This window comes from Triticum aestivum, chromosome 1A (assembly GCF_018294505.1).
Source record: "Triticum aestivum cultivar Chinese Spring chromosome 1A, IWGSC CS RefSeq v2.1, whole genome shotgun sequence".
Taxonomy (NCBI): domain Eukaryota; kingdom Viridiplantae; phylum Streptophyta; class Magnoliopsida; order Poales; family Poaceae; genus Triticum; species Triticum aestivum.
Genome location: NC_057794.1, coordinates 407,156,251 through 407,166,247, shown reverse-complemented (window position 1 = coordinate 407,166,247; position 9,997 = coordinate 407,156,251). Strand labels below are relative to the sequence as shown.

General features: G+C 48.5%; 2 protein-coding genes across 4 annotated transcripts; both read left to right on the top strand.

Annotated features, from left to right (window-relative positions):
- The first annotated feature begins 721 nt into the window (after positions 1-721).
- Positions 722-6,146, top strand: LOC123053306 (thiamine pyrophosphokinase 3). 3 transcript variants are annotated; one of them, XM_044476776.1, is made up of 7 exons: positions 722-1,018; positions 1,119-1,215; positions 2,104-2,176; positions 5,151-5,252; positions 5,361-5,391; positions 5,467-5,610; positions 5,686-6,146. In XM_044476776.1, the coding sequence occupies exons 1-7, from the start codon at positions 814-816 to the stop codon at positions 5,799-5,801; spliced, it is 768 nt and encodes a 255-aa protein (XP_044332711.1). In that variant the 5' UTR covers positions 722-813; the 3' UTR covers positions 5,802-6,146. The 3 variants fall into 3 exon arrangements, with proteins under 3 accessions (XP_044332711.1, XP_044332704.1, XP_044332717.1); XM_044476769.1 differs by having other exon boundaries at positions 5,361-5,610; XM_044476782.1 differs by having other exon boundaries at positions 738-1,018; positions 1,124-1,215; positions 5,361-5,610.
- A 787-nt stretch (positions 6,147-6,933) lies between these two features.
- LOC123139501 (uncharacterized) lies at positions 6,934-9,592 on the top strand. The gene is made up of 6 exons (XM_044559313.1): positions 6,934-7,277; positions 7,401-7,478; positions 7,586-7,636; positions 7,717-8,337; positions 8,486-8,635; positions 8,912-9,592. Exons 4-6 carry the CDS (start codon positions 8,251-8,253, stop codon positions 9,272-9,274), a joined length of 600 nt encoding a protein of 199 aa, XP_044415248.1. The 5' UTR covers positions 6,934-7,277; positions 7,401-7,478; positions 7,586-7,636; positions 7,717-8,250; the 3' UTR covers positions 9,275-9,592.
- The last annotated feature ends 405 nt before the right edge of the window (positions 9,593-9,997 follow it).

The window sequence follows — 9,997 nt, the reverse complement described above, 5'->3', positions numbered from 1 at the left end:
ACGTCGCAGTTCGGGAATCGCTCCCTCACCACGCGAATCATCTTCGCGTGTGCCTCTGGCGTCCCCCGCTCGGTCACCGGCAACTGCGACACCGGCAACTGCGACACCGGCACCGGCGGCTGGGAGACCATCGACGCCGCCACCTGGTGATTGGGGCGCACCCGCCACGCCCTTGTTCCCCTCCGCGAGCCCCCCACCATCTCTCTCGCTCGACTGGGCCGTGGGATCTGACGAAGAGCAACCGCCAGGGGAGGGGGACGATGGGGCGAGAGGGGGAGGGAGGCTAGATAAGCCCGCGCGGCCATTAATGGCGGTGGTTGCGGCGCCATTACTCGTGGTAGGTGAGGCGGGTGGTAGGCGCCATCACGGCAAGTCACGGTCTTCTTCGGCTAGCTAAATAGGGCGACTGATTCGGTGGGAGGTGACGCCAATTCCTCCCGCCGCTTTTTTGAAAACACGCGCGAGCTTGCGCCATCTCCGTGGACGCTGGAGGTCAGCGTCGCGTCCCCCTACATCACTCGAGCCTCGATCGCTGGAAATGGTTGATTCGGCCGTTTTTAACGGGTCTGACAGATAATTGCTTTAAGTTTCATGCGGATCAAAAATCTGGTACAGATCAGACAACCAAATAATCTAATTTTTTTCTCACGGACATGATTAGGCTTGTTGCGAGCAACCACACGCGTCATTGCTTCCTGGACCAGCGAGGCTCCCGTGGCCGTGGGTGACGCGGACCAAATCCAGTTTTTAAAACACAGCACGCGCACGAGGGCGACGATTAATTGCAACTTCAGCGAGCACGCTCCCCGTCCCATGGAGCCAGAGCCACATCACCCTCGGCGCGCTCCGACGGCCGCCATGGATCCCCCGTCGCCAGCGGGAGCGAGGCCGGCGATGTCCCACTCCTCCGCCTTCCTCCTCCCCTCCTCCGCAACCCCAGCCGCCTCAGCGGACGCGTACGCGGTCGTCGTCCTCAACCAGCGCCTGCCCCGCTTCGCCCCTCTCCTCTGGGACCGCGGTAACTGTCGCCACCAGCCCCACAGCTTCCCCTATGCCCTGTTAGCCTCTTCGTGGTTCCGTCGTCCTCAAGATGCTTATGTGCTTCTCTGTCTGTGCAGCGCAGGTGCGGGTGTGCGCCGACGGGGGCGCTAATCGCGTGTTCGACGGCATGCCGGAGCTGCTCCCCGGCCACGCCCGCGACGATGTGCGCTCCAGGTAATGCGATCCGTCGGACATTGCATATTCCGCGTTTGTCTGTCGGCCTGTCGGTCAGAGGGACAGGGATGTGCACAAGAACATTCCTGCTCGGGTGGTGGCCATTCGGTGTTTTGGATTGGTTTGGCCGCTAGAAAAAGTAGAAACAGTTCAACCAAATTCGACAATTTATTTGTGTAGTGCAATCTCTATTCTGCTTGTGAGCCTGACTGGTCGCTCCATGCATGCTCACAATGTGCTTGGTGGAATGCTTGGGGTTGTTATGTTTACCCACTGCCTAAAGTGCTTTCAACTTTCAAGTAATGCTAGAGAACTCGACAGGTGTACGTAATCTAGTATATTCATGGAAAGGGGATTAGAATTTGCGGAAGTGATTGGTTAGAAATAAATCGTAACTTATTTATAGTGACTGTTTGCCTTTCCCAGTCAGCAAGAACCATCTAGCACTCATGCTTGTTCTGACGTTTGGTGGCACTTCTTCAGTGGATGTGTTGGTAAATCCATTTTTCTGGTTCAGCTTATTAGGAAGTGGTTCATCTTACATGTAAAACCTCCCTCTTACTGGCCATGAGAAGCAGCAGTGTTAGTAGGAGTAGTGGTTAATGCAATAACTCACTTATTTTATGAGAAGAGGTGATGTTAATAGAGATATTTGTGAGCTAGTAGTAGCATTTTTTATACCAAGATTTTTAACTCCACCCAACCAAATGTTCAAATCACATTTCATTTTTTATTTGAAATTTCTAATGGGATTGGGATCTAGGAGATGATCATGACTCAGACCTTCTCAATTATCGATAGTCGGAAATCAATGTTTAAGACTATGCAGTACTTTTTCAAACCATCATATTATAAATTTTCACCAAGCTGTCACTTGTTTTTGTGCAGATACAAACCAGATGTAATCAAAGGGGATATGGATTCAGTGCGACCAGAAGTGAAGGAATATTATTCTAATTTGGTAATTTACTTTTTTATTTTCCATTTAGTCCTTATTAACTTACAAACAGCATGTGTGGGACAAGTAATATTTGAACAATGTTATTTGGCTAGTATAATCATGAACTGGTGTCTCAGAAATTTAGCACAATCTGATTATTTTGTACTCGTGGTGCCTCATTAGTTTGCAGTTTGCAGTGCTCTCTTGGCTGATGCATAGTACTGAAGCGTTGTCTGGATACAAGATATCTAGCAGCTCTCTAGTTTAATAGTGCTATCGGTTATGTGGGAACATGAAAACTGAGAGAGAAAGAAAAAAAATGACGAGTCTCTGGTTCTGGAATCTTAGTTATGCTTAATTTAGCAGATTCATAGTGCGAACATCCTTCGCTGGCATTACATTTGAAGAAACAAACAGTATTTACATGATTGTTGAATGTTCCCCATTTTAACAGCTCCATGATAAGCTACACTGCGAATTCAATTCATGCTAGAGTGACATGGTTGGTGTAGTGCAGATTCGGGATCTTCTTTTTCTTCCTCCATGAAATTTCTTAGATGAAATCTCACATGTAAATCAATTTAGCATGTGTGTGTCCTCAATTGCGGCTTTCTAGTAATAATTGTACCCTTTTATATGAACAAAAGAACAGCACTAGAGTATGTTGGCTTAAATAAGAATGTTTTGGTATGTTCTTATTTCAAATATGAGGCAGCTGATCATATTTTCTTCATAATTTAGTCCATTGACTTCCAGCATGGCTCTGCTTTAGTAGAAACTAGTGTTATGGCGCTGCTAGAAGGAGGGCGCGAGAGGGCCGGCCGGGGCCTTTTGCCCACGGCCGGGCAAGATGGAAGGTATTTCCTTCTTAATTCTTGCTTGATTAGATTGATACATCTCCTCTCTTTATATAGAGAGGTTTACTTGACTCCCAAGCAAGGCTTACTTGACCCCTAAGCAAGTGACCCTTATCTCTAATTAACCCTAAGACTAACGGGCTATACCGCCAGCCCAGGCCATTAGGCCCATTACGTACTCTAACACTACACCCCACCTGGACATGCAGCTTGTCCTCGAGCTGCAGCCTAACCAACTTATAACCATGACTCGACGCAACACAGACCTAACACCTAAAAACAAGCCTTTTACATCTCAGCTTGTTTTATTACTCTCAACCTGAAATGGACTGGGATGATTTATTTTGGACCTCTTAACAAAAAGTGGATACCATCCGCACGTCGGACGTGCACGTGTAATGCCACCTGGATCCCATGGACACCATCTGGACAAAAGGAGTGCATGTGTATGGCCACCTGGAAGTGGTCGCAAGAGCGACCAGCAGAGGCGCCCTCGCGGCGGCCGGTGGCGGAATGCAGTGGTGCTACGCAGTGCGCTTCTGTCGGTGACACCATGCCTTCTCCCCGCCGGACGGTTGTTGGTCGGCACCGCACATAGAAGAGTGGAGGGCTGTCGATGGAGAATGGCGAGGAGGGGTGCGCCTCCCCAACCGTCGATGTCGCAGACTTTGAGGGCGCTGTCCGTGGGGAAAACAACATGCCCAAGGTCCCCGACGCAGTGGACGAGATCGAGGTCCTTTGCGCAGCGAAGCGCAACTAGGAGGAGCGGCAGCTGCAGACCACGCAACTCCCGCACACGCCGACGCGCTAGGAGGCCATGTGCAGCAGCCTGCAGTCTCACCGCCGCCGACACGTGGCGGGTAGTGATCCAAGCTGCAAGCGGTGACGGCGACGGTGGGAACTTGATCTGCTGGATGGGGACGCCCTGGGGAAGTGGTGATGGCGACGGCGGGAACTTGATCTGGTGGATCGGGACTCCCGTCGGCGCGGTCGATGCGGGGTCGGAGCTGACCTGCGATGGCTGCTGCAGTTGCAGCGGCTGCTGCGGCGGAGTGCTGGGCGCGGCGGAGGTCGCCAGGAGCGGTGGCTGCCACTGCAGCCAGGGCGGGGCGGTGGTGGCGGTGGATGGCAGCTGCTGCAGCGGCCCGGTGAGCGCGGCGGAGGCCACCTGGTGCGGCGGCTGCCACGGCAGCCAGGACGGGGCGGTGGTGGTGGTGGATGGCAGCTGCAGCAGCCCGGCGGAGGCCGCCTGGTGCGGCGGCTGCCATGACAGCCAGGACGGGGCGGTGGATGGCAGCTGCAGCAGTCGCGGCGAGCGCGGCGGGGGGCGCCTGGTGCGGCGGCAGCCACGGCGGCGCGGTGGCGGTGATGGGCGGCACAGCCGGGTGCAGCCCGTAGGACCCGGCCAAGAACAGGCGGATCTCCTGGACCGCCTGTATTAGGTCCCGCAGCGTCCCGAACACCTCCGGGGTGAGGACGACGGGAGAGGGCGCGGCGGAGAATCCCAACGCGGGCAGGAGCGGGGCGACGGTCGTGGTGGTCGCCTCCGACGAGGTGACCGGCAGCGGAAGAGACGGGTTGGGCGGCGGTGAAGACATGATCGAACCGAAGCTAGCTGATACCAAATTGTTATGGCGCTGCTAGAAGGAGGGCGCGAGAGGGCCGGCCCGGGGCCTTTTGCCCACGGCCGGGCAAGATGGAAGGGATTTCCTTCTTAATTCTTGCTTGATTAGATTGATACACTCCTCTCTTTATATAGAGAGGTTTACTTGACTCCCAAGCAAGGCTTACTTGACCCCTAAGCAAGTGACCCTTATCTCTAATTAACCCTAAGACTAACGGGCTATACCGCCAGCCCAGGCCATTAGGCCCATTACATACTCTAACAGGTAGAAAGAGCGCTGATTCTTGTGACCTTGAAATATCTTGTTTCTTCTGAAATCTGAAATCTGAAATCCAATATAGATCATGTAAGTTATCATGCTGATATCTATGTATGCAAAAGTTCATATAGATCAAGCAAGTTATTGCTTCAGTCATCACATGGCAATTAATATATTGAGACATGACTTTCATGCAGAACCTTACTTGAAATTAATTCCATCTTATGGCAAGTCTTATTATTTGATCAACCACAGGGCACCAAAATAGTTGATCAATCACATGATCAGGACACCACCGACTTGCACAAATGTGTAGCATTTATCACTGACAATTCACCTGGCCCTGACAAATCGAATGTAAGCTGCTCTAGCTCAGTAATATGAAGTCATTAACCCTCAAGTTATTTGATTAGAATAACACATCGCCATGTTTACAAATATATACCGCCTTGTCTTTAATGACAGCTATGCATCCTTGTCCTCGGAGCACTAGGAGGTAGGTTTGATCACGAAATGGGAAACATCAATGTACTCCACCTCTTTCCAAACATTAAGATCGTCCTCCTATCAGATGATTGCCTGATCTTTCTGCTCCCAAGAACGCACACTCACAACATCCACATTGAACGATCAGTTGAGGGCCCCCACTGTGGGTTGATTCCCATTGGCGCACCTTCGACTAGCACCACGACCACGGGGCTCCGGTGGAATTTAGGTAAGTGTTTCACTTGGTCAATATCCTGTGGTGTTATACAGCAGCAACTGATGTTTCAATGCATTTTCTCGTCAGATAATACTCATATGAGCTTCGGTGGATTGATTAGCACATCAAACACAGTTGATGAGGACCAGGTTATGGTCACTTCAGATTCTGACCTGATCTGGACAATATCGCTCCGGCACTGAGTTTTTCGATGCATTTTCTCGTCAGACAATACTTGTATGAGCTACGATGGATTGATTAGCACGTCGAACATCGTTGATGAGGACCGGGTTATGGTCGCTTCAGATTCTGACCTGATTTGGACAATATCTCTCTGGCACCGAGCTTATGCTAGGCAGAACGTTTTAGCTATCGCCAATTGTCTCATCTAATTTATGTCTATGACCACTACATCCAGCAGTGACGTGATAAATTCTGGCGTGTTAGAATTTCAAGCCTTGTAAATTTTCAATTTGTAATTTGGTAGCTTTGGCAATTAAATATATTTGCCCCCGCGTAAAAAAATTGGTGGTGTGCCTGTCAAAATCTATATCTGTTAATAGGTTGTGAAAATACAGTGGCGCAGTTTGTGGGTTACTCTGTTCAAGCAAACTTCTCTTTTTACACACCTCTTGTACTTCGGTAGTCTGGATTTGCGTATTCATTTCAGAGCTCCATCCAACTAGACCACAAGCCACAAGAGACACGATCAAACTCATAGCACGCTTCCATGAGTAAGCTTGTTAGGATCCTGGGTCTAGGTAAGATGTTTTGCTTGATGGTATCAGATATTCAGATCACAGGATTTGGTCAGGAGCATGACGATTTGCTAGGTTTTCAGAAGATCGTAGGTATTTATATAGATAATGGATTTTTATTCTTGTGAGAAACACCGATTATAACAAAGAAAATGGATTATGTACATGCATACCAGTATCATTCGAAATTTGTTTTGGACAGGGGAAGAGTTGCTCTCCCCGCCTCTGCAAGTATCATCCTATGATATAAAATTTTCATATATATATATATATATATATATAGACAAAAGCAAACCTATGCAACAATCTTGTGGAGGTAGCAATCATAGCCACATGTTGAGCTTGGGATCTGGTCCAAAACTTTCCCCTGTTAGCATTTCTTGCATTTTAGCTATCCCTAGTTTATTTCCTCTTATAGTGCAAACTGGACCACCAACGCATGTGACTAGCCAGTAGGCTGAGCCCATAGGCTGCCATGCCTGCGCCCACGCCAGACCTCGGCCCACGAGAGAGAAGTTTCCCACGATCCGAACGGTGCCTAGCCCATGAAAGGTTCCTGGAACTTTCTTTTTCGCCTTCTTCTTTTCCTGTTAGTTTGCATACACGGTGTACCGTCATCTCACTGCTTCGCCCCCTCCCCGTTTTCCCTTCTTCCAGTCGTTCTCCATCACCTGTCGCTCTCTCTCTCTCTCTCTCTCTCTCTCTCTCTCTCTCCTCGTTCTCCATCCCGATCTAGATCCCTTTTGTGCAGAGCAACGATGGCGGCACCGCGAGCTAGAGGAGCGCAGGAGGGGGAGCAGCGGCGTCTTCCGGGGCCGCCTTGGCGGCATGGAAGGGGACGAAACGGCCGTCGTGGCGGCGGTGGAGGCTGAGGTTGTGGGGTCGGTGAAGACGGAGGAGCACATCATGATCCGGATCGAGGTAGGGGGGTTGAACACACGATTCATCCATTGTCCCTTCTTTTTTTCGAGATCCAAAGCAAATTCTTCGGTTCTAATACCTCTTTTTTTAAGATTGCATCCACTGATACTGTTTCTTTTGCAGTCCCTGAACAAGAAGTACGGCAGCAACGTGCCGCTGCTCCTGATGAATTCCTTCAACACCCATCAGGACACGTTGAAGGTAGATTAATTACCATCATCCAAATCACTTCTGACATTGGCGATTGGAAGGCTGTTTAAAAAAATACCAATTCCCTCGTCATGCTGATTCATACATTTGCGCCGCAGATTGTCGAGAAATACGCCAATTCAAACATCCAAATCCATACATTCAACCAGGTATGTCAAGCCATATATCCTGATTTGTTGTTTCAATCAGGTATGCTTATGACATTTACGAATTCTGTTCTGATATGCAGAGCCAGTATCCTCGTGTCGTGGCCTTCCAGGGGGAGGACCGTCAAGGATGGGTGGTAAAACATTCATATGCATCGCCCGTTAAGGATGGCTGGCCGACGAGTTCTGAATATTGTGACGTTGAAACTCCAATTAGTGTATACAGCGAGATATAACGAGTGATTGACAAAAAAACTATCAGTTTAGGGGTTTGCGTCCCACAGAACTACCACTTTTTTAAAAGTGGCCGAAAACTATCAAAAAAACGTAAAAACGTGACAAAAAACTACCAGGTTGACTGAATGGTGGTTTTGACCGTTTTAACCGCGATTCTGACGTGAGTGGCCCACGTGCCAGGCTGGCGGCCCGCCTAACGGCGCGTGCGCGCGGCTGTTAGAGCCGCTCGTCGGTCGCACCTGGTCGGGACCAGGTCATAACCTGGCCGACCGGGCCGCTCGTCCCCACCAGCTCTCTCACTCTCCCCTGAGCTCACTCAACTCCTCTCTGCTCTCCCTTGCTTCTGTTTCTTCTTCTCGCGCTCCGGCGACGCCGTGACCATGACGTCGTGGCTGAACAACAACGAGACGTTGGAAGACGATGACGAGTACATGAGTGAGTTCAGCAGCATGCAGATGGAGTACTTTGTAAGTCATCTCAGTCTATCCTCTTCCTCTCCTGTCTGTTCTGTTCTAGGGTTAGGGTAGGGTTAGGGTTTGAAGATATTTGAGATTTTTCCATTTAAGTTGATATATCTGAGTTGTTCTTGATATAGATATGCTTTTGTTTTTGCAGCAAACTCCTGACACTGTGATAGACCCTAGTTTCTGTGGGCTTGTGACTGAATCTGACAGAAGGTGCATCCCGCACAGGAAGAGGGCGGGCAAGTTTGTGGCATTTGAAGGCACTGACACTAGCAGGAGATTCATAGGATGTGCTACTGAGGTAATGGACCAAGTTGGTGTGGATTTGATTAGTTTGAATTTCTGCTATGTAGTGGAAACAGAGTGTTTAGTTGCTGTTATTCTGAATTTTCCTTAAGTCTGAAAACATTGGTATGTCTGAATACTTTACTTGTAGTAAAGAGCACTGGAAACATGTATGAATACTGTACTTGTAGTATATAACTAACTAGCTAGTGTAGCTTATATCATTATTGTTTATGATTTGTTATTCTGAATTTAATTGTTCACTGTAAAATTAAGAGTAATTGATTTTCAGGATGGTGTGAACTGTGGTGTTCTGGAGTGGGTAGATGTCCCCTGGCCTGTAATTCTGCAAAGGTGCTTAAGCAAGCTCTGGGAACAGAATCTTGGTAGAGCCCAGGATAATGAGGCTCATGGGATAGAGGTTGCAAAACTGCAGAAGGAGCTTGCTTCTCTGGCCAATCAGTATAGCCAGCTGGTGGATGATGTGTCCAAGTTGTTTGATTATCAGGATGGAATCAAACCTCATGACATGGGTTGCACAAGCCAGGCAATCAATGAACTGAAGGAGAAGAAGAAGCAACTTGAGGAGCAGGCAAAGATTGAGCTTCAAATGGAGAAGCTTAAGCTCAAGAAAGAACAAAGGTGCATCCTTTAGAGTCAAGCTGATATAATCCAGAACACAAGGAAGGCCATGAAGGCGCTAGAGGTGGAGAAAGATCTCCTTAAAGAAGAGAAGAAGAAGCTGGAGAATGTCATTGCTGAGCTCCTTAAGGTTGGTCATGGGTGCAAGGAAAAGCTGGACAAGATAAAGGAAGTTGTGATGAAGGAGTGAAGTGGCAGCTCCCTGGATGGTAAGTATATGTGAGGCCTATATATATAATTGGCCTAGGAATGATCAGTCTGATGCAAATATGCCTTGATCTACTTATGAACTACCTTTGAACTACCTAAGAACTGTAATGGGTTCAGATCATTTTGGTTGGTGTGGGGGTGGTGTTTGCCCTGATCTGTACTGCCCAAATATTATCCTGATGCTGAGAACTGGTGCTAAGTTAAGTTAAGAACTAAATTATCTAAGTCTGGTGTAGTTTATTTGTGTGTGTTGTATCATAAGTTCTTGCTGAGATATGTTTACTTCATAAATTGCTTCATCACAGGTCCCATAGATAGCATTTAGTCTTACATAGATAGGACATGGACACTGAAATTGTTCAAAGACACTTAAACTGACAGAACTAAATCTCACTGAGATTGCAAACACCCTGATAAACTGACAGAACTAAACTGACATAACTGAATCTCACATAGATCTGGCGATAACTGAATCTGAAACTTACTGTTTCAGATTGTTAGGCCCCTGCCCCGCTATGCGACCTGA